General features: G+C 44.6%; 1 protein-coding gene across 1 annotated transcript in view; it reads left to right on the top strand.

Moving 5' to 3' along the window:
* The window catches only part of ARHGEF17 (Rho guanine nucleotide exchange factor 17), a 122,841-nt gene that overhangs the window by 76,677 nt on the left and 21,383 nt on the right, over positions 1–24,781 (top strand). Inside the window, exons 3-11 of the mRNA XM_015815489.1 lie at positions 5,469–5,546; positions 7,754–7,936; positions 9,871–9,987; positions 11,914–12,006; positions 18,537–18,713; positions 20,118–20,168; positions 22,130–22,140; positions 22,929–23,014; positions 24,232–24,350. Coding sequence (XP_015670975.1) covers positions 5,469–5,546; positions 7,754–7,936; positions 9,871–9,987; positions 11,914–12,006; positions 18,537–18,713; positions 20,118–20,168; positions 22,130–22,140; positions 22,929–23,014; positions 24,232–24,350 — 915 coding nt within the window. The remainder of the gene's footprint in view (positions 1–5,468; positions 5,547–7,753; positions 7,937–9,870; positions 9,988–11,913; positions 12,007–18,536; positions 18,714–20,117; positions 20,169–22,129; positions 22,141–22,928; positions 23,015–24,231; positions 24,351–24,781) is intronic.

Genomic DNA, 24,781 nt, shown 5'->3' with positions numbered 1-24,781 from the left:
AAGAGCAACAAAGATGATCAGGGGACTGGAGGCTAAAGCATATAAGGAAAGGCTGCTGGAATTGGGGATGTCTAGTTTAATGAAGAGAAGGACGAGGGGGGACAGGATAGCAGTCTTCCAATATCTCAGGGGCTGCCCCAAAGAAGAGGGAGTCAAGCTCTTCTCCAAAGCACCTGAAGGCAGGACAAGAGGCAATGGGTGGAAACTAATCAAGGAGAGAAGCAACCTAGAACTAAGGAGAAACTTCCTGACAATTAGAACAATTAACCAGTGGAACAACCTGCCTCCAGAAGCGGTGAATGCTCCAACACCAGAAGCTTTTAAGAAGAGACTGGGCAGCCATTTGTCTGAAATGGCATAGGGTTTCCTGCCTGAGCAGGGGGTTGGACTAGATGACCTCCAAGGTCCCTTCCAACTTTATTATTATTATTATTATAAACCTTTTTAAAGCCCGTTTAATGCCACGAGGTCTCCCATGTTTTGGGATCGGCATCTCTACTCCTGGACTAGGTCAGGGAAAGTCCCCCTCCAGAGACCCCCACCCAATTTCAAGGCTTTTCTCTCTCCATATAAGAAGATGAGGGGTCCCCCGGAAAGAGACCGGTTGGGGTGCGTGGCGTTCAGTCAGCATTGCCCCCTTCCCTTTTTGGTTCTTCTCCTGTGCCCTTTGGGAAAAGCAGAATATTAAGTGGGATCAAGTTTTTCCTAAAATAGAAAAGGACTCGGTTTTTTTGCCAGGATGCTCAGACAGAGCGAGTGGCGCAACCTTTAATGCTTTAATCTTCAGGCTGCGAATCAAATTCTAGAATCCGAATGACTGCCTGTTTGGAGCTGGGGTGGGGAAGGGGGGAGGTTAAGATACTGGAGAGAAGTGGGGAGACCCCTGGCACTCAGCCATCGAGGCTTACTGGGTGACTTGGAGCAGAATAACAATAAAACAGAGCTGGAAGGGGCCCTGGAGGTCCTCTAGTCCACCCCCGCTGCTTAAGCAGGAGCTCCTATGCCATTCTAGACAAACGGTTGTCCAATCTCTTCTTAAAAACCTCCAGTTATGGAGCACCAACAACTTCTGGAGGCAGGTTGTTCCACTGGCTAATAGTTCTCGCTGTTGGAAAATCCCTCCTTAGTTCCAGGTTGCTTCTCTCCTTGATGAGTTTCCATCCGCTGCTTCCTGTCCTGACCTCACGTGCCTTGCAGAACGGGTTTCAGTCACCATCCCTCAGCCTACTTCGCAAGGTTGTTGTGAAGGGGGAAAGGAGAAGGAGGAGGAGAAGGGGGTTCTATTTATGCTGAGGCCCTGGTGCGATATATAATACCACTTTACAAGGCCTTCGTAAGGCCACACTTGGAATCCTGCATCCAGTTTTGGTCCCCACAATGTAAAAAAGATGCTGAGACTCTAGAAAGAGGACAGAGAAGAGCAACAAAGATGATTAGGGGACTGGAGGCTAAAGCATATAAGGAATGGTTGCTGGAATTGGGTGTGTCTATTTTAAAGAAGAGAAGGACGAGGGGGGACATGATAGCAGCCTTCCAATCTCTCAGGGGCTGCCCCAAAGAACAGGGAGTCAAGCTATTCTCCAAAGCCCCTGAAGGCAAGAGAAGAAGCAACGGATGGAAACTAACCAAGGAGAGAAGCAACCTAGAAGTAAGGAGAAACTTCCTGACATTGAGAAGAATTAACCAGTGGAACTGCCTGCCTCCAGAAGTAGTGAATGCTCCAACACTGGAAGTGTTTAAGAAGAGACTGGACAGCCATTTGTCTGAAATGGTATAGGGCAGGGGTAGGCAACCTTGGCTCTTTTACGACTCATGGATTTCAACTCCCAGAATTCCTGAGTCAGCATAGCTGACTCAGGAATTCTGGGAGTTGAAGTCCATGAGTCATAAAAGAGCCAAGGTTGCCTACCCCTGGTATAGGGTTTCCTGCCTGAGCAGGGGGTTGGACTAGATGACCTCCAGGGTCCCTTCCAACTCTTATTCTGCCTGCTTTCCTTCCTTCCTTCCTTCCTTCCTTCCTTCCTTCTCCAAGCGACCTCCGAAAATTCTTCTCTAACCTGGTGGTAAACGGAACTTACCATCTCCTGAAGGACGCACTGATCCCCCAACCTGATCTACTGGAGGTCCCAGGGAAGGTTGAGACAATAAGACGGACGGAAGGAAGAAAGGAAGGAAGGAAGGAAGGAAGGAAGAGGTAGGCTGGAGGCTTTTAAGAAGAGATTGGACCACTGTTTGTCTGGAATGGTCTAGGGTCTCCTGCTTGAGCAGGGGGCTGGACTAGAAGACCTCCAAGGTCCCTTCCAACTCTTGTTATTCTAATTCCTCTTCAGTCACAGGGCGATTTCTTTCTCTCTCCCACCAGCAAGAGAACACGGCATTCCTGTTACACAAAGGCAGATCTTGAACATTTGGCCACCGAAGCCCATAAGGCACGCGCCCTCTCCTTCCGTCACTCACCGCTTTTAAGTAGAGACCAAATGCCATTGCTAGGGAAACCAAAGAAGAGGCAGACAAGCTGCTGATATATTGTGCCGGGGGGTTAAAACTTCACGAAAGCCTGAATTTTGAAGATGAGTCAGAATAAACAGACTTGGAAGGGACCCTGGAGGTCTTCTAGCCCAACCCCCTGATTGAGCAAAAGTCAGGGGCTCTGGATCAGGAAGGGCCTCGGGGGCTGGAGACGGGCTCAGAGACGGTCGCAAATGGTCATTGCATAACTCCAAGACATTGTAACTCTCATAAATACCAGTCGGTCGCCAAGCACCCAAATTTTGATCCGGTGGCCATAGGGAGGCTGGAACGGTCGTAAGTGTGAAACCTAGTCATAGGTCTCTTCTTCTTCAGTTAATCCACGGCAGTGTCTTGCAGCCTTGAAGATCTGTGGACTTCCACTCCCAGAATTCCCCAGCCAGCATCAATAAGATGTTATAAGCCGTGGCTTTACTAAACGATGTTTATTGCGAATATTACTAGCAGAATCCTCTTGATTTTTTTTTGATTTTTTTTTTAATCCAGGTCAAACGTGTCCCGTGATTGTTGCATGCAAACTCTTCCTGTGATATAACCATCTCCAGCCACAGTTCTTTGCTTTCTCTCTTCCTGGGCTATGTCCTTCCCCCCCCCCCCAAGAATAGAGGGGAGGGGTCAACCATATGACCCCAGTCCCTCCTTCATCTTCCCAAACACTTCCTACTCCCTGGCTCTCTCTTTGGTCCCTGGTTATCTATCCATCCATCTATCCATCCATCTATCTCTATCATCTATCATCTACCTTTATATCTATATCTATCTATCTATCTATCTATCTATCTATCTATCTATCTATCTATCTATCTATCTATCTATCTATCTATCTATCTATCTTCATCTATCTATCTTCATCTATCTATCCATCTATCTCCATCCATCTCTATCTATCTATCTGTCTTTATCTATACATCTATCTCCATCTATCCATCCATCTTCATCCGTCTATCTATCTATCTATCTATCTATCTATCTATCTATCTATCTATCTATCTATCTATCTATCTATCTATCTATCTATCTATCTATCTATCTATCTATCTATCTTCATCTATCTATCTTCATCTATCTATCCATCTATCTCCATCCATCTCTATCTATCTATCTGTCTTCATCTATCTATACATCTATCTATCTCCATCTATCCATCCATCTTCATCCGTCCATCTATTTATCTATCTGTCTATCTATCTATCTATCTATCTATCTATCTATCTATCTATCTATCTATCTATCTATCTATCTATCTATCTATCTATCTATCTATCTATCTATCTATCTTCATCTATCTATTCATCTATCTACCTCCATCTATCCATCCATCTTCATCTATCTATCTATCTATCTATCTACCTACCTACCTACCTATCTCCATCCATCCATCTATCTATCTATCTTCATCCATCCATCCATCTTCATCTATCCATCCATCCATCCATCCATCCATCTATCTATCTGTCTATCTGTCTATCTGTCTATCTATCTCCATCCATCTTCATCTATCTATCATAGATAGATAGATAGATAGATAGATAGATAGATAGATAGATAGATAGATAGATAGATAGATAGATAGTAGGTAGGTAGGTAGGTAGGTAGGTAGGTAGGTAGGTAGGTAGGTAGGTAGGTAGGTAGGTAGGTAGGTAGGTAGGTAGATAGATAGATAGATAGATAGATAGATAGATAGATAGATAGAATCTATCTATCATTTCTCTCCGTCCGTCCGTCCGTCCGTCTGTCTGTCTGTTCTATGCTCCATGGTAAGCTGGTGAGAGTCTTTAGATTCTGGTGGTATAGAAATACATTTAATAAATTAATCCACAAAGGTTCACTCCCGCGCCAAGGGGATCTTTATGGAATATAAATAGCAAATAACGACAAGGCCTGGGGTATGGGCTCTGCTTTGCATCGGGCCAGGTTCCAATTTAAGTGCTTCTATTGAAAACGATCTTTTCAAAAAGTCAGGAGGGGCCAGGATCCCGGTGAGCTACCAGAGCAGGTGTCTGTGGACCACAGTGCCCATACACTGGGCTTTGTAGTCCGTAATGGGAAGAGCAACTGTCGCTTGGACACTTGTGGTGGTCTTGAGACCAAAGAAGAAAAGTGGTGGCCGAAGAGAACGGACACCTTCCTTTGTCGCATGTTACTCCTGATAGCGAAATGGGCAGCATATAGGTAGTCCTCGACTTAACGACCGTTTGTTTAGTGACCGTTCGAAGTCACAACGGCACTGAAAAAAGTGAATTTTGACTCTTTGCGCACTTAACCACCGTGGCAGCATTCCCCCCCCCATGGTCACGTGGTCAAAATTCGGACCCTTGGCAATTAGCTCCTATTTACGACGGTCGCCGGGATCACACAAACATCTTTTGTGTGACTGTCTGACAAGCAAAGTCGACGGGGGAAGTCAGATTGACTCAAGAACCAGGTTACTAACTGATCAGCTGCAGTGATTCGCTTAGCGACTGTAGCAAGAAATGGGGGGGAACTCACTTAACAATTGTCTCGCTTAGCGACGGAGATTTCGGGCCCGATTGTGGTCGTAATTCGAGGCGTAGGTGTGTAAACCGGCTAAATAAATCAAATGAAATTGGGCGACTCTGTCTTCGGCAGCGGTCCTGATCCCAGCTTGATCCTTAGGGAAGCACAAGGATTCTTTTCCTGGCAGGGTCCAAAGGCTTGCAGACGTCAACCTTCCAATCTCGTCTTTATTTATATTTATCTATAAATATAACCGTGCCTGTTTCGGGCTGGAGGCGTTTGGGACAGCAGATCGAGTTGAGAAGCGGGTGAGACCCGGACGAAAAGGTGGGATGCTCATTGCTACCCCTGCAGCGTCGGTCCCAGCACAAACTGCGGGGGATTGTTTTGTACCCAGAGAAAGGACGTGGCCCAGGGCAAGATAGATGATCTTTTAATGGCCCTCTTGCTTTCTGTTGCAGGATATGCGGAAACATGTCACTATGACCCTGTTGGACACGGAGCAGTCGTACGTGGAGTCTCTCCGTACCTTGATGCAGGTAAATCATACTTGTGGCAGGAAACAGAATGGAATGCAGCTGGAAGGGACCTTGGAGGTCATCTAGTCCAACCCCCCCCCCGCTCAAGCAGGAGACCCTTACAGAATCATAGAATAGCAGAGTTGGAAGGGACCTTGGAGGTCATCTAATCCAACCCCCTGCTCAAGCAGGAGACCCTACTATGCCATTTCAGACCAATGACTGTCCTGTCTCTTCTTCAAAAATCTCCAGTGCTGGAGCATCCCCAACTTCTTAATAATAATAATAATAATAATAATAATAATAATAATAATAATAATAATAATAATAATAATAATAATAATAATAATAATAATAATGTTGGAAGGGACCTTGGAGGTCTTCTAGTCCAACCCCCTGCTCAAGCAGGAGACCCTTACAGAATCATAGAATAGCAGAGTTGGAAGGGACCTTGGAGGTCATCTAGTCCAACCCCCTGCTCAAGCAGGAGACCCTTACAGAATCATAGAATAGCAGAGTTGGAAGGAACCTTGGAGGTCATCTAGTCCAACCCCCTGCTCAAGCAGGAGACCCTTACAGAATCACAGAATAGCAGAGTTGGAAGAGACCTTGGAGGTCATCTAGTCCAACCGCCTGCTCAAGGAGGAGAGCTTTACAGAATCACAGAATAGCAGAGTTGGAAGGGACCTTGGAGGTCATCTAGTCCAACCCCCTGTTTAGCCCCCTGTTCAGTCTCTTCTTGAAAACCTCCAGTGATGGAGCATCCACAACTTCTGGTGGCCGGCTGTTCCACTGGTTAATTGTCCTCACTGTCGGGAAGTTTCTACTTAATTCCAGGTTGCTTCTCTCCTTGGTCAGTTTCTATCCGTCGCTTCTTGTCCCACTTTGGAGAATAAGTGGACCCCTTCTTCTCTGTAGCAGCCCCTCAAATATTGGGGCACTGCTATCATGTCACCCCTAGTGGTTGTTTTTTTTCATTAATCACTATACCTGTACATTTGGTTTTTCTTGCCTAAATTGAATTTCATTTTGTTAGATAGCGCCCAGTGTTCAAGCTAGGGTCGTATGTATGAGAACTGGTCATAAGTCACTTTTTCCAGTGATATTGTAACTTCCAACACTCCCTGAATGGATGGGAGAGGACTGCCTGCACGTGGCATTACACACATCCACATAGCATCATACGTGTACAGAGCGGGTGCCCCTGCAGTCTTCCTGACCATTTCTACAGAGTTACAGGTAGTCCTCAATTATACGACCACAGTTGGGACCGGATCCGTTGCTAAGCAAGACGGTTAAACCCAGCATGAATTTGCATCCTTGTAGCTTTGATCCTAGCGGCAACAGCGGCCAAAAGAGGGTTAAAAAAAAAAAGTTTGAGATGGTGGTTCTGTGACACACAGAGATTACGAGGGTTCTTGAGCATGGCTTAGTAGTAGTAGTAGTAGTAGTAGTAGTAGTAGTAGTAGTAGTAGTAGTAATAATAATAAAGTTGCAAGGGACTTTGGAGGTCATCTAGTCCAACCCCCTGCTCAGGCAGGAAATCCTATACCATTTCAGATAAATGGCTGTCCAGTTTCTTCTTAAAAACTTCCAGTGTTGGAGCATTCACCGCTTCTGGAGGCAGGTTGTTCCACTGGTTAATTGTTCTCACTGTCAGGAAGTTTCTCCTTAGTTCTAGGTTGCTTCTCTCCTTGTTGAGTTTCCATCCGTTGCTCCTTGTCCTGCCTTCAGGCGCTTTGGAGAATAGCTTGACTGCCTCTTCTTTGGGGCAGCCCCTGAGATACTGGAAGACTGCTATCATGTCCCCCCTCGTCCTTCTCTTCGTTAAACTGGACATACCCAATTCCAGCAGCCATTCCTTGTATGTTTTAGCCTCCAGTCCCCTGATCATCTTTGTTGCTCTTCTCTGCACTCTTTTCAGAGTCTCAACATCTTTTTTACATCGCGGTGACCAAAACTGGATGCAGTATTCCAAGTGTGGCCTTACCAAGGCCTTGTAAAGTGGTATTAACACTTCACATGATCTTGATTCTCTCCCTCTGTTAATGCATGTGTGTGTAGAGTTCCCAGTTCTGGATATTTTAAATTAAACCCCTCTGACTTAGCAAGTTATAAAAAAAAGGGTCCTGGTGTGTCTATTCCAGGACATCTGCCCTCCATCAGGGAGACCGACTTCCTGTGTTTCTAAAAGCGGTTATTTTGGTTTCCCTCTTCTCTTCTTCCAGGGTTACATGAAGCCCCTTAAACTGCCGGAAAATTCCATCCTCTGTGACCCCTCGCTGGTGGACGAGATCTTCGACCAGATTCCCGAATTGCTGGAACATCACGAGGAGTTCCTGGAGCAGATCTCCGAATGCGTTCAGAACTGGCACGAGAAGCAGAAAGTGGGAGACATCCTGGTGGAGTCTGTGAGTATCGCTTCCAAGTCACTACTTCCAACTTCCGGAGGAGAGGAGAGAAGGGGGGGGGATGGGGGCTGTTTCTCCCTCTTTATAAATGTTGGCTTGTTCCGGGCATGGACAAAACAACCATATTCCAACCTTCCTAATCTTCCTGAGACCCAGTGGCTATTTTCTTGCTTGTTCTTCTGTATGCAGGAGTGGCCAAAATTGTGGAAACCTTTTGGGAAAAGTGTACAGTAGAAATGCCACCTTTGGTTAAGTTTCCAGATGTGTGTGTGTGTGTGTGTGTGTGTGTGTGTGAGAGAGAGAGAGAGAGAGAGAGAGAGAGAGAGAGAGAGAGAGATACATAGATACATAGATACATAGATACATAGATACATAGATAGGCAGGCAGGAATAGAAGATGATGGATGGATAGATAGAGATGATAGGCAGGCAGGCATAGAAGATGATGGATGGATGGATGGATGGATGGATAGAAGGAAAGAAGAGATAGATAGATAGATAGATAGATAGATAGATAGATAGATAGATAGATAGATAGATAGATAGATAGATATAGAGATTTTTCTTCTAATTTCTTTATAACTGGAGCCTCGTTCACTTAATAATACTATTTTATATCACTTTCTGGGCGACCAGTCAACTCTTTGCACCGTGACTTTAATTTTATTACGTTTTACAAGCTCACTAAATGAAAGAACACAAAAAACCCCAGCCAACTTGATAGCGATCACATAACACACTGACAAATGTCCTCCTCTCAGCTTCAATACATGACATCAATAACTGGATCCTACCGTGATCTGATTGGCTCATTGCCAAAACAAGATGACATCTGATTGGCTCTCTAAACGCTCACGCTCATTGGCTACAATCGGATGAAGGAAAGCTACCTGATGTCAACCTGAGCAAGTTGTGCTTCCTTTTTCTGGTTATTTGGCTATAACTTTTCCTAGAATACAGTACAGATAATTGAACAAACTTTGTTGCATTACATTCTTGATTAAATGATCGTTCCATTGATATATAATTGTATGGTACTACTACTACAAAAAAAGTGGTGTTATTAGCCATCAAACCTCAAAAACACACTTTTCCCAAAAGGCTTCCACAATTTTGGGTTTCCTACCTGAGCAAGGGGTTGGACTGGTTGCCCAGAAAGCGATGTAAAATAATATTATTAGGTGAACAAGGCTACTTTTATAAAGAAATTAGAAGAAAATTGGGTGGAAACTTAACCAAAGGTGGCATTTCTACTGTGCACTTTTCCCAAAAGGTTTCCACAATTTTGGCCACTACTGTATATTACAACAATATTATTTTCCCACCCCTTGCTAAGAAGTTTAAAATTTTTAAACTTCTAACTGTCAAGGTATTGATTTAACAGCTAACCAGCTTTTGTGATGGAAGATTTAAGATGTAATGATGGGAATGACTCAGCAGGGTCTGAGTCTCTTTAAGAGCCGTTGTATAAAAGGGATGGCTCCCCTGATATGTTCTCGCTCTTCCGTTTCCTGCTGTAACTGCGGTATGTTGGATCCTGCTGTATTAGCACGTGTATGTATATTATTCCTGGTGTACGATATTGTAGCTAGTATAAGATAAACCACCATTTACTATAGACCACTGTTTACTGTATTTACTCCTGGTTTATCTCGCACAAGAAGACTCTGCATGCTCTGACATTAACTCTATTTGCAAGTTAAGCCATCTAGCTGCTGTATTAATGTCATAATGGTTAACAGGTAGAACACCAGCAAAATTAACATTTCAAAACCCTCTCTTAACAATCTATTTAAACTAGTATTTAACTCGTAGAAAATTTATCATGGCTTCTTCTCCTGAATCACCCCAGCAATTAACTCTCGATCCTTTCTGGATCAAACATGCCTCGTTTGCACGTTTGTTAATTCTTTTGCTCTTTTTTTTTCCTTTAGTTTTCCAAAGACATCTTGGTGAATATTTATTCTGCCTACATTGATAACTTCCTCAACGCCAAAGATGCCATAAGGATCGCCAAGGAAGCCCGACCGGCGTTTATGAAATTTCTGGCGGTAAGGGGATCATACCGTCGGCTCTGATCTTTTTGCAAAACAGACTAAAAGGGAGGTTGAACAGAAAAAAAAGCCTTCTAAGAAACGATCAGATCAACTTTCAGATCACTAGTTCTTGCCTCACTGATTGGGATCCCATGGGATTCCAAGAAAGCCACTAGGGATTTGTGGAGATTTGTGGCTGGATAGGCTGGGCCTTTCCTCTCTTTGTTACAAATGCACTCTCTTTCCTTGCCATCACAATAATAATAATAATAAAGTTGGAAGGGACCTCGGAGGTCATCTAGTCCAACCCCCTGCTCAGGCAGGAAACCTATACCATTCCAGACAAATGGCTGTCCAGTCCATACCATTCCAGACAAATGGCTGTCCATTGTTAATTGTTCTAACTGTCAGGAAGTTTCTCCTCAGTTCTAGGTTGCTTCTCTCCTTGATTAGTTTCCATCCATCCTCTTGAACTATGTTGACCACCATAACAGGAACATATTAAATAACTCTCTGCAGCACTATTTCAGCCTCTAATTTAAAGAACAATCCTGGGTTCCAGTCATTGGTAAGGGTATAGTTTTATTAGAAGTCAAATGGATTGCACTCAAGCGCAGCCAGAACGGAGATTTGCGTGCCCGAATGCCTAAGTTCAACTTTTCCCTCCCATCGCCAATCGTAAGCAGTTAGATTCGGGCAAGATGTTTTCAGAACAGTCAGTTCAAGCATGGATTATAAATGCAGCTGTGACCTTGAAGCAGCATCTCAGGGAGATATAGCAGTTACTTTCGTTTCCCCCCAAGTATTCACCCTCCCATTTATGGCATGGCAGCGAAGAAGCAAGCTTGAGGGGGCAGCTGACATTCTCATTATAAAACTGTTCAAGGCGAAATGTTTCTAAAGTCAGCTTCATTTCTCTGGTTTTGTTCTTTTGTTCCTCTTCTTTTTCTGTTCCTTTTTCTTTTGCCAATCTGTGCCTCTCTCTGTTGTGTGCATTCATTCATTCATTCATTCATTCATTCATTCATTCATTCATTCTCTGCTTCGGATGTTCTGTTGTTGTTTTTTAAAAGGATCCACCTATTTAAAGCTTCTTGGATTGCAGTCAACAACTAGGCTTGTGAGCTTGGTGCACGTTAGCTCCTTGCCGATCAAATGCTTTGGGGACTACATATCCCATACTCCCTTAACCTTGGCCATATTGATTGAGGAGGCCTTTGTGCTCGCTGAGCTTGGTTATTTCTGGCAGACAATTCATTAGCCAACTAGGTAACATCATCATCATCATCATCGTCACCCAGCTGGCTTTCATGCCTAAGGCAGGACTAGAACTCACTGTCTCCTAGAGATTGGCCCAAAGTCACCCGGATTTCCTGCCTAAGATGGACTAGAACTCGCTGTCTCCTGGTGATTGGCCCAGAGTCACCCAGATTTCATGCCTAAGATGGACTAGAATTCACTGTCTCCTGGTGATTGGCCCAAAGTCACCCAGATTTCATGTCTAAGGCAGGACTAGAATTCACCGTTTCCTAATGATTGGCCCAGAGTCACCCAGATTTCAGACCTAAGGTGGATTAGAACTCACCATCTCCTAGTGATTGGCCTGAAGTCACCCAGATTTCATGCTTAAGATGCACTCACCGTCTCCTAGTGATTGGCCCAAAGTCACCCAGCTTTCATGCCTAAGGCAGGACTAGAAGTCACCGTCTCCTAGTGATTGGCCCAAAGTCACCTGGATTTCATGACTAAGATGGACTAGAACTCGCCGTCTCCTGGTGATTGGCGCATAGTCACCCAGATTTCATGCCTAAAGTGGTGCTAGAATTCTCTGTCTCCTGCTTTCCAGTTGGTGCCTTAACTACTCGATCAAACATGTCACCCCAGATCTTTAATCGGGGATATTTAAGCCTCTCTTTTTTTATTCTCCCTTGTCCCCTGTAGCAAAGCATGCGGGAAAACAAAGAGAAACAGGCGCTCTCTGATCTGATGATCAAACCGGTGCAACGGATTCCACGCTACGAACTTCTGGTCAAAGTGAGTATTCCAACAGGGCTGTTTATTTGGCTCACAATCGAAGCGCTGCGGAAACGCACTGTTTTTTTAACCTGACTGACCTCAGAAATATATACCTGTCTTCCTCCACATAACGACCACAAGGGAACTCAGAATTTCTGTTGCTCAGGGAGATGATTGTTATTTTGTGGAACTTTGCCCCATTTTACGACCTTTCCTGCCACGGTCGTTAAGCGAATCAACTGCAATAGTTAAATTGGTAACGCGGTTGTTAAGTGAATCCGGCTTCCTTCCCCCATTGACTTTGCTTGTCAGAAGGTCGCAAAACGGGATCGCGTGACCCCCGGGAACACTGCGACCGTCATAAATATAGGTCCTAGTATAGGGTTTCCTGCCTGAGCAGGGGGTTGGACTAGATGACCTCCAAGGTCCCTTCCAACTTTATTATTATTATTATTATTATTATTATTATTATTATTATTATTATTATTATTATTATTATTATTATTATTATTATTATTATTGATCATCGCACAGTCAGCCAGATGTTCAGACTGGATTTGGCATTTTTGTCTACCTATCGAATCCTTCCCAAGGACCTGGGATAGGCAGATGTGGATGTTTGATGGTATTACAGATCTCGTCACAGGATGGAAGCAGTTCCTAGTAAGGCCGCCTTTTGCAATTGACTAATGGCGAATTTGTCAATGCTGATGATGGTCTTCAAGGGGTGCTCCAGTTGTTTTGGGATTGCACCCAAGGCGCCTATGACTATTGGTACTACCCTTGCTTGCCTTTGCCACAGTCTTTCTATTCCTATTTGTAGGTCTTTGTATTTTGTTATCTTCTCCAGTTCTTTCTCCTCTATTCTGCTGTCTCCAGGCACTGCCACGTCCACTATCCAGACTTTTTTGTCTTTCTTATCGATAATTGTTAAGTCCGGGGTGTTATGTTGCAGGTGCTTGTCTGTTTGAATTCTGAAGTCCCAGAGCAGTTTAACTTTATCATTTTCTATGACTTTCTCTATTTTACGATCCCACCAGTTCTTGCTTACAGGCAAATGATATTTCTTGCAGATCTTCCAATGCACCATTGTTGCTACTTTGTCATGCCGCTGCTTGTAGTCAGTCTGTGCGATCTTCTTGCAGCAGCTTACCAGGTGGTCCCCTGTTTCTTCAGCGTCTTTGCAGAGGCGGCACTTACTGTCTGTTGCTGTCTTCTCTATTATTATTATTATTATTATTATTATTATTATTATTATTATTATTATTATTATTATTATTATTATTATATATGAGCCAGTTGCCAAGTGTCCGAATTTTGATCACATGATCAAGGGTCGTAAGGATGAAAAACGGTCATAAGTCATCTTTTTAATGCCGTTACAACTCTGAACCGTCACTAAGTGAATGATTGTAAGTCAAGGACTACCTGTAACATTTATTTTTGGGCTCCTAATGTCAGTCTTATTTTTAAGGCTATTTATTCATCCTCTTTCATCTTCGGCTTCCCTGCTTCGCTTCGTTTTAGTTCTCTGTTTTTTCAAACCGTCTTTTACCAAACGCTCCACCATGATTGGCTGCTGGAAAAGAAAATCCGTTTTTTCTTTTCTCTTTGCTCCCTAAACATTCCCCAAGGGAGATTTCTTGCGTAAACTCGGAGAGTAGAGGAAACCAGTGAGCCCTGGATATTTTCCATGGGAAATTTTCTCTCTGGGTTTTTTCTGCGGAGGTGCTGTGTTCTTTCACTCTGGTTTTTGGGTGGTGTGGAAGCCGGATGGTCAGTTTTCCCTTCCTGGCTGAATTCCTTGAATATTTGACATGCCTTCTCAAAGCCCCAGTTTGGAACTCTTTAGAGAAAGACTGGTCACTCCTTTTGGATCGCTGAGACTTCCAATCTTCAGGAGAAAAATAAATCTTTTTTTTAAAAAAAAAATGGCTCTGATCCACACATTTGAAGAAAACCATATCTGGATATCATCCGAGGAGATGTGGAATATAGGTAGTCTAAAGAGATTAGAATTAGAATTAGAACTAGAGATAGGATAGGATAGGATAGGATAGGACAGGACAGGACAGGACAGGACAGGGTAGAATAGAATTACAGAATAGAATTACAGAATAGAATTACAGAATAGAACAGAATGCAGAATAGAAATAAAATAGAATAGAATACAGAATAGAAATAGAATAGAATAGAACAGAATGCAGAATAGAATAGAATAGAAATATAGAATATAATAATAATAATAGTAATAATAATAATAATAATAATGAATAGAATGCAGAATAGGAATAGAATAGAATAGTAGAATTACAGAATAAAACAATGCAGAATAGAATAGAAATATATAATATAATATAATAATATTAATAATAAACAGAATGCAGAATAGAAATAAAATAGAATACAGAAATAGAATAGAATAGAATAGAATAGAATAGAATAGAATAGAATAGAATAGAATAGAATAGAAAATATGGAATGGAATAGGAATAATAGAGTTTGGAAGGGACCTTGTAGATCATCTAGTCCAACCCCCCGCCCAAGCAGGAGACCCCCCATACCATTTCTGATAGATGGTACTCCAGTCTCTTCTTGAAAGCTTCCAGTGATGAAGCTCCAACAATTTCTGAAGGCAACTCCTGTTCCATTGTTTGATTGTTCTCGCTGTCCTTGACTTACGATCCCAATTGAGCCCAACATTTCCATTGCTAAGCGAGGTGGTCGTTAAGTGAGTCCCAGCCCACTTTATGACCCTTTTGCCCTGGTGGTTAGGAGAGTCACTGCGGTCGTTAAGTGAATCTGGCTTCCCCATTGATTTTGCTTGTCAGTAGGCCACAAAAGGGGATAATTGCAACTGTCATAAGTACATGCCAGTTGCCAAGCATCCAAAGTTTGATCACGTGGCCGTGGGGATGCTGCAACAATTGTGTAAGGGTGAAAAACAGTCATAGGTCACTTTTTTCAATACCATTGTAACTTTGAATGGTCATTTGGACTTACAGCAGCACTGGAAAAAGTCACACAGCCAGTTTTCATGCCTAAGGCGGGACTAGAACTCATCGTCCCCTTATGATTGGTCAAAAGCCACCCAGTCAGCTGTCATGGCTAAGGCGGGGCTAGAACTCCCAGTCACCTAGTGATTGGCCCAAAGTAACCCAGTCAGCTTTCATGCCTGAGGCGGGGCTAGAACTCACCACCACCTGGTGATTGGCCCAAAGTCACCCAGCTGGCTTTCATACCTAAGGCTGGACTAGAACTCACCGTCTGCTGGTGATTGGCGCAAAGTCACCCAACCAACTTTCATGACTAAGGCGGGACTAGAACTCACTGTCTCCTGGTGATCGGCGCAAAGTCACCCAACTAGCTTTCATGGCTAAGACAGGACTTGAACTCACCGTCTCCTGGTGATTGGCCCAAAGTCACCCAGCCGGCATTCATGCCTAAGGCAGGACTTGAACTCGCCCTCTCTTGGTTCCTGCCTGGTGCCTTAACCACCAGATGTGTGTCTGGGTGTCTGTGTGTAGGTGTGTATTTGTGAAGTTGGAATAAAATGATGATGACGGTGGTGTTGGAGGAGGTAGAATTTGCAAAAGAATCTTGAAATGGTATACGGTTCCCCGCCTGAGCAACGGGTTGGACTAGAAGACCTCCGAGGTCCCTCCCAGCTCTGTTCTTCTATTAGAAACAGGATGTTGGGCTCGGTGACCTTTGCCTGTTCCGAGAAAGATTTAATGCTTCCAGATTTTATTTTTATTTTTTATTGGAAATGGTTCTTTCGGAGCCCTTTTTTTTTTTTTAAAGCTTCAGCCTCTCTAGCAAATGTCAACATTCGCCGGATTCCTAAGGCTTGAAGCAATGCGCCGACGTTCCCCCCCCCCCCCAGCGGGCAGCTGCAAACTCAGATATTCTTGGCACGGGGAAAAAAGGAACCGGGAAGTCCAGGAAGTGTTCAGCGAGAGAAAAACTGGCTTGCCGGGGAAGAAATATAACCGCCAGGCTTAGAATCAAGCACACCGCCGCAATGTGACAAAAGGCAGAGACGTTGTTGGCAACACCTCCGTTTACACGCGGCGGCACGGCGGGAAGCTTTGACACACACACACACAGACACAAATCCTTCCTTTCCTGGCTCTTCGCTGCCCCTTATAAATAAATGAGCCCACACAGAATCGCCCTTCCCATTTCAGCCCGGTTAAGATTGATGCCCGGCAAGCTGGCACTCCATTATCCAAACGGGATTTCTTGCAGCTGGCCAATTATCCAGGCCAATTTATGGGCTCTGGGTGGGATGAATCAGCCAGGAGCTGGTTATATTGGGGCAGAAAAGGCCGTTGTTGGGTTTTTTTTCTGGTGCTTTTCCGGCTTCCCAGAGGCTGCTCTGCTGGCACAGATCAGCGCCCAACCACACGTGTGGGCCCTCTTGAGCTTGGCAGGAGACGCGGTTAAATGGTGTGAAGGAATTGGGTATGTCTGGTTTAGTAAAAAACTGGTCGACGTGATAGCGGTCTTCCAATATTTGAGGGTCAGCCCCAAAGAAGAGGGAGTCAAGCTCTTCTCCAAAGCACCTTGAAGGCAGGACAAGAAGCAACGGATGGAAACTCATCAAGGAGAGAAGCAGGCTAGAACTAAGGAGAAACTTCCTGACAGTGAGAACAATTAACCAGGGGAACAACCTGCCTCCAGAAGTGGTGAATGCTCCAACACTGGAGGTTTTTAAGAAGAGACTGGACAGCCATTTGTCTGACACGGAATAGGGTTTCCTGCCTGAACGGGGTTAGACTAGATGACCTCCAAGGTCCCTTCCAAACATAGTTTAATGAAGAGAAGGACGAGGGGGGACAGGATAGCAGTCTTCCAATATCTCAGGGGCTGCCCCAAAGAAGAGGGAGTCAAGCTCTTCTCCAAAGCGCCTGAGGGCAGGACAAGAAGCAACGGATGGAAACTCATCAAGGAGAGAAGCAACCTGGAATTAAGGAGGAATTTCCTGGCAGTGAAAACCAGTGGAATGACTTGCCTCTAAAAGTTGATTTTCCTTCATTTCTGAGGCTCAGGGTGATGCCAAAAAAGCCAACACAATCCTAAGTTGCATTAACAGAGGGAGAGAATCAAGATCACGTGAAGTGTTAATACCACTTTACAAGGCCTTGGTAAGGCCAAACCTGGAATACGGCATCCAGTTTTTGTCGCCACTATATAAGAAAAGATGTTGAGACTCTAGAAAGAGGGCAGAGAAGAGCAACAGAGATGATTAGGGAACTGGAGGCTAAAACAATATGAAAAATGGTTGCTGGAATTGGGTAGATCTAGTTTAATGAAGAGAAGGACGAGGGGGGACATGATAGCAGTCTTCCAGTATCTCAGGGGCTGCCCCAAAGAAGAGGGAGTCAAGCTATTCTCCAAAGCGCCTGAAGGCAGGACTAGAAGCAATGCATGGAAACTGCAAATTCTGATGAGTTCCCCATCTATAATATATATGGGCATATGCATAATCCAGTATTCATTTATTTACTTACTTACTTATTTACTTATTTATGTCATATTTATGTAGTAGTATATATCGGAGGTGGAGACCCTTTGAGAGCTGTATGCAACAAAATTTCATTTTAATGTAGCCGATTAGTGCACATCCAAAGTGATAATAAAGTTATTATTCTATTTGTCTATCCCAGGGGTCTTCAAACGTGGGCCTTTTATAACTTGTGGACTTCAACTCCCAGAATTCCTCAGCCACGCACGCCTCGCTGAGGAATTCTGGGATTTGAAGTCCGCAAGTCATAAAAGGGCCACGTTTGAAGACCCCTGGCTTAGGGTATTGTTTCTGGATGGCTGGGGAATTCTGGGAGTTGAAGTCCATCCATGCTGACAGGAATTTTAGTTGAAATCCATCCAGGCTGACTGGGGAATTCTGGGAGTCGAAGTCCGCAAGTCATAAAAGGGCCAAGTTTGAAGACCCCTGGCTTAGGGTATTGTTTCTGGATGGCTGGGGAATTCTGGGAGTTGAAGTCCATCCATGCTGACTGGGGAATTCTGGGAGTTGAAGTCCACAAGTCATAAAAGGGCCATGTTTGAAGACCCCTGGCTTAGGGTATTGTTTCTGGATGGCTGGGGAATTCTGGCAGTTGAAGTCCATCCATGCTGACAGGAATTTTAGGTGAAGTCCATCCATGCTGACTGGGGAATTCTGGGAGTTGAAGTCCATCCATGCTGACAGGAATTTTAGGTGAAGTCCATCCATGCTGACTGGGGAATTCTGGGAGTTGAAGTCCATCCATGCTGACAGGAATTTTAGGTGAAGTCCATCCATGCTGACTGGGGAATTCTGGGAGTTGAAGTCCACAAGTCATAAAAGGGCCACGTTTGAAGACCCCCGATCTATCCCCTCATCCAAGTCATTGATGACAACGTTGAAGAACACAGGGCTTATTTTCTCATCTCTGGTTTGTCCTCCACGCTGAGAGCAAATGGCGCCTGAGCTGAAACCGCCCCTCACCTTCCCCATCTGGGTTGTCTTCTGCTCTCACGCGAGCTCCTCTCTTCCCCACCAGGACCTTCTCAAACACACCTCAGAGGAGCATCCGGACCACCCCTTCTTGATAGAAGCGCAGACGAGCATCAAGCAGGTCGCGGAGAAGATCAACAAAGGGATGAAGAGCGCGGAGGAGGTGGAGCGCAACGCCCGGATCGTGCAGGAGATCGAATCCCACATCGAAGGCATGGAAGACGTAAGTTCCGAAGCTCTCAGATGGGGCAGGGTCCCCTCCACAAATTAATCACAGCTAATTTGGGTTAGCTACACCACGTTTCTATCTTGGTGGATCTCAAAAAAAAAAGAAAAAAAGTGGGGTCCTTAGTGCTCTCTGAGCTGGGTGGTTTTCTTGCAGGTGTTTCATGACCCAACTAGGTTACATCATCAGTGCTGGAAGGGAGTGGGAAGAGAGGAGGAGGAGGAGGAGGAATGTGGGGTCCTAGGTGCTCTCTGAGCTTGATTGTTTTCTTGCAGACATTTCATGACCCAGCTAGGTAACATCATCAGTGCTAGAAGGGAGTGGGATTTGTGGAGTGGAGGAAAAAACAAAGGGGAGAGGAGGAGGAGGAGGAGGAGGAGAAGGACTGTGGGGTCCTTGGTTCTCTCTGAGCTTGGTGGTTTTCTTGCAGAGGTTTCATGACCCAAGTAGGTAACATCATCAGTGCTAGAAGGGAGGAGGAGGAGGAGGAAGAGGACTGTGGGGATGCTCTCTGATCTTAGTTGTTATCTTGCGGACGTTTCATTACCCAACTGGGTAATAGCATCAGTGCTAGAAGGGAGTGGACTGTGTAGAGAGGAGGAGGAAGAGGAGGAGGACCATGGGATCCTTGGTGCTCTCTGAGCTTGGTGGTTTTCTTGCAGATGTTTCATGACCCAACTAGGTCACATCATCAGTGCTGGAAGAGAGGGGGGTTTGCAAAGAGGAGGAGGAGGGACATGAGGAAGAGGAGGAGCAGGAGGAGGAGGAGGACTACCATAGAAGGAGGAGGAAGAGGAGGAGGAGGAGCAGGAGGAGGAGGAGGACTACCATAGAAGGAGGAGGAAGAGGAGGAGGAGGAGGAGGAGGAGGAGGAGGAGGAGGAGGAGGAGGAGACTGTGAGGTCCTTGGTGCTTTCTCAGCTGGGTTGTTTTGTTGCAGATGTTTCATGGCCCAACTAGGTCACATCATCAGTGCTGGAAGAGAGAGGAATTTACTCTTTGAAGCAAGCTACTTGTTTATAAATAGAAACCTCACTTCCTTCTAGCACTGATGATGTTATCTAGTTGGGTAAAGAAACGTCTGCAAGGAAACAACCAAACCCAGAGAGCACCAGGGACCCCACAGGCCTCCTCCTCCTCCTCCTCCTCCTCCTCCTCCTCCTCCTCCTCTCCCCTTTGTTTTCTCCTCCAATCCATAAACCCCATTCCCTTCAACCACTGATGATGTTACCTAGTTGGGTAAAGAAACGTCTGCAAGAAAACAACCAAACTCAGAGCACCAAGGACCTCACAGTTCAACCCAGAGTTACAAATATTCTCCTTTATTAGACTTTGGAATTATTATAGACAATAGCTGTAGAAGGTTCTAAAATACTGATGATCTGATCTCTCATCTCTACAGCTCCAGGCTCCCCTTCGGAGGTTCTTACGGCAGGAGATGGTGGTGGAAGTGGTAAGTACTCCTTGTCCAAAGCGTCCATATCTCGTAGAACTTTGACATGTACCAGAAATAGGAGCATCTCATAAAGCATTAGTAAAACCACACGTGGAATCCTGCATTCAGTTTTGGTCAGCATATTATAAAAAAGATGTTGAGACTCTAGAAAGAGTGCAGAGAAGAGCAACAAAGAGGATCAGGGGACTCGGAGGCTAAAACCTACAAGGAACGGTTGCTGGAAATGGGTATGTCCAGTTTAATGAAGAGAAGGACGAGGGGGGACATGATAGCAGTCTTCCAGTATCTCAGGGGCTGCCCCAAAGAAGAGGCAGTCAAGCTATTCTCCAAAGCCCCTGAAGGCAGGACAAGAAGCAACGGATGGGAACTAATCAAGGAGAGAAGCAATCTGGAACTTTCCTGACAGTGAGAACAATTAGCCAGTGGAACGACTTGCGTCCAGAAATTGTGGGTGCTTCCATCCCTGGAGGCTTTTAAGAAGAGACTGGACAACCATTTGTCTGAAACGGTATAGGGTTTCCTGCCTAAGCAGGGGGTTGGACTAGATGACCTCTCAACTCTGCTTTCCTCCAGAAGTGTGAGGTTAGCAACCCACAGCCAGGTTTAGTTTTTTAAAAAAAATAAATATAAATAAATAGATCAAATAAGAGGCAAGCAGTGTGATCTGGTGCCAGGGAATACAGACACTCCTTGACAATTAAGTCTGAAATGTCAGCTACTAAGCGAGACGGTTGTTAAAATGAGTTCTGCCCCATTTTACGACCTTTCTTGCTGCAGTTAAGTAAGACACGGCAGTAGTTAAATGAATCTGGCTTCCCCATTGATGTTGTTGGTTGGGAGGTCGCAAAAGGGCATCATATGACCCTGGGGAGACTGGCTTTCAATAATAATAATAATAATAATAATAATAATAATAATAATAATAATAATAATAATAATAATAATAATAATAATAATAATAATAATAATAATAATAATAATAATAATAATAATAAAAATAAAAATAATAAAAATAATAAAAATAATGCAGAATAGAATAGAATAGAATAAGGAATAGAATAAAAGAGAATATAGAATAGAATAGAATAGAATAGAATAGAATAGAATAGAATAGAATAGAATAGAATAGAATAGAATAGAATACAGAATATAAAATATAGAATAGAATATAGAATAGAATAGAATAAAATAACGCAGAATAGAATAGAACAGAACAGAATAGAATAGAAATATGGAATAGAATAGAATAGAACAGAATAGAACAGAAATATGGAATAGAACAGAATAGAATAGAATAAAACAGAACAGAATAGAATAGAATAGAATATATAGGGATGGTGATGGGAATAGAATAGAATAGAATAGAATAGAATAGAATAGAATAGAATAGAATAGAATAGAATATATAGGGATATGATGGGAATAGAATAGAATAGAATAGAATAGAATAGAATAGAATAGAATAGAATANTTAGTCTAACTAGACTTCAGCTCCCAGAATTCCTCCGTTAGTCTGAGTGGACTTCAGTTCCCAGAATTCCTCCGTTAGTCTGAGTGGACTTCAGTTCCCAGAATTCCTCAGTTAGTCTGAGTTGACTTCGGCTCCCAGAATTCCTCAATCAGCCTGAATGGACTTCAGCTCCCAGAATTCCCTCGCTAACCTATATAGACTGCAATTTCCAGAATTCATCAGTCAGCTGGGGTAGACCTCAATTGACAAGAACTTCCCAGCCGATATGGCTGGATTTCAACTCCCAGAATTCTCCAGCTAGCATGCTAGCTGGGGAATTCTGGGAGTTGGAGTCCCAACATCTTCCAAGTTACTGATTTTGAGAAATGCTGCTCTAACACTGTTGATGCTGATTTCTCACAAGACTTATACCCCACCTCTGTATGCAAGCAAGTTGTTTTGTGCAATTACATTTACAGGTATTAGACAACTCTTAAATTTTTCATAGAAGGCACTAGGGTAGGGGTCTTCAAACGTGGCCCTTTTCTGACTTGTGGACTTCAACTCCCAGAATTCTTCAGCCAGCGTGCCTGGCTGAGGAATTCTGGGAGTTGAAGTCCATAAGTCATAAAAGGGCCACGTTTGAAGACCCCTGCAGTAGAGTTAAGGGTGACTAGAGGGAATCTTTTCCTTATACCAGGGGTCTTCAAACTTGGCGACTTGAAGACTTGTGGACTTCAACTCCCAGAATTCCTCAGCCAGCAGGGCTGGCTGAGGAATTCTGGGAGTTGAAGTCCACAAGTCTTCAAGTCGCCAAGTTTGAAGACCCCTGCCTTATATGCAGTCGTCACCACCACCACAACCGAGCCCGGAAATTTCCGTTGCTAAGCGAGGCAGTTGTTGAAGTGACCTGTACCTCAATTTTACGACCTTTTTCTCCCAGGGTTATTAAGCGAATCGCTGCGGTCGTTAAGCGACTCCTGCCATCTTTATAGGGAAATTGGCTTCACCCCTTGACTCTGCTTGTTGGAAGCATCCTGGCAGGCTACAAATGGTGATCACGTGACCCTGGGACAGCGCAACTGACGTAGGCCCCGGCCAGTTGCCAAGCCTCTGAATTTGGATCACGTGACCACGGGGATGCTGCAACAGAACTGGTCCTAAGCCCCTTTTTTCAACGCTGGTGTAACTTGAAACGGTGGCTAAACAAATGGTCGTAGGCCAAGGGTTTACCTGTATTAGATTTTTTTTTTTAAGAAAAGTCTACTTTGATATTGCAATTTCTCAGTCTCCATTTTTCTCTCCAGCTACACAGCGGCCAGTGTGATCGACACTGCCAGCAAGTACAAACTGCTTTGGAAAATGCCGCTGGAGGACGTCGACATTGTGAAAGGTTTGTGATGCCATCATGGTAAGAGTGACATGATAGGAGTGTTCCAATATCTCAGGGGCTGCCCCAAAGAAGAGGGAGTCAAGCTCTTCTCCAAAGCGCCTGAAGAAGGCAGGACGAGAAGCAACGGATGGGAACTCATCAAGGAGAGAAGCAACCTAGAACTAAGGAGAAACTTCCTGACAGTTAGAACAATTAACCAGTGGAACAACCTGCCTCCAGAAGCTGTGAATGCTCCAACACTGGAAGTTTTTAAGAAGAGACTGGACAGCCATTTGTCTGAAATGGTATAGGGTTTCCTGCCTGAGCAGGGGGTTGGACTAGATGACCCCCGAGGTCCCTTCCAGCTCTATTCTGATTGATTGATTGGTCGGTTGATTGATTGATGGCTGATCTGGGACTGATAGAGCCCGTGGGTGTAAAGGCTGCAGTCCTTAGAAAGAGTTTTCAGGAGAAAACTCTACATCAGGCGGGCCGACTTGCAGGGCAGGTGCCAAACGTAGGTTGGTGGGATGTTTTCTGCTGAACTGACAGGATGAGCAGTCCTCCTCCTCCTCCTCTTCCTCCTCCTCCTCCTCTTCCTCCTCCTCCTCTTCCTCCTCCTCGTCTTTGCAAAATCCACTCTATAGCACTGATGGTGTTACCTGCAAGCATTTAACCAACCTCAGGGAGTACCAAGGATCTCACAGTCCTTTTCCTCCTCCTCCTCCTCCTCCTCCTCCTCCTCCTCCTCCTCCTCTTTCTCCTCTTCCTCTTCTTCCTTCTCTTCTCCTCCTCCTCTTTGCAAAATCCACTCTATAGCACTGATGGTGTTACCTGCAAGCATTTAACCCAACCTCAGGGAGTACCAAGGACCTCACTGTCCTTTTCCTCCTCCTCCTCCTCCTCCTCCTCTTCCTCCTCCTCCACCACCATCACCACCACCACCACCACAACCAGCCCCTCCTCCTCCTCCTCTGCAAAATCCACTCCATAGCACTGATGACGTTACCCAGTTTGGGAATGAAACGTCTTCACGAAAACAACCCAACTCAGCCAGCCCTCCAGCCCTCAGCCACAGCTGTTCTCCTCTATTTAGCATGTCAAGAGTGCAGGCAACAATCTAGGCAGAGAGAACCAAGCAGGGCTACTCCACCCCTTCCTCTGAGAGGTGACTTTATGGGCTGTTGAGTCGATAACGTCGCCAAGCCTTAAAACGGGTTTTCTTTCTGCACGCGCAGGGAGCTGTCAGTCCACCAACCGGGACAGCATCCAGAAAGCCATCTGCCGCCTGGACGAGGACCTCAGCACCCTGGGTCAAGTCAGCAAACTCTCCGAGACCCTCAGCTTCGCCCACCAGGTGAGCGTCTTCCCCTTCCAAAAGCCGGAGGAGGAGCGTTTAAATTGGGGGGGGGTTTAAAAAAATAAATGCAGCTAGCCAGGTGAGCCGTCCAATCGAAACTACGGATTATGCCTAAAACGTTTTCAATAAAAAATATAAATTTAAATAATAATAATAATAATAATAAAAAAATCACTACAGGTTAATCCTCGGCTTGTCCCAAAGATGCTTTTTCAGGAGGCAACTGGGCTTCCTTCCGTTTTTCTTTGAGGACGTTTCGCTTCTCATCCCAAGAAGCTTCTTCAGTTCTGACCGGATGGTGGGGGAATGGAAGGATTTATCCTCCTTGCAGTAAAACTGGTCATTTGCATTCCTTTTTAGAGGGTCGTTGAGGCCACTTGGAGGTTTACGTGTGTCCTGAGGGTCACCTGAGTGGTGCAAATGGGCAT

Source organism: Protobothrops mucrosquamatus, unplaced genomic scaffold (genome assembly GCF_001527695.2).
Source record: "Protobothrops mucrosquamatus isolate PMUCROS unplaced genomic scaffold, P.Mucros_1.0 scaffold344, whole genome shotgun sequence".
Taxonomy (NCBI): domain Eukaryota; kingdom Metazoa; phylum Chordata; class Lepidosauria; order Squamata; family Viperidae; genus Protobothrops; species Protobothrops mucrosquamatus.
Note: the sequence above shows the minus strand (reverse complement) of the source record. Positions and strands in the feature narration are given on the sequence as shown.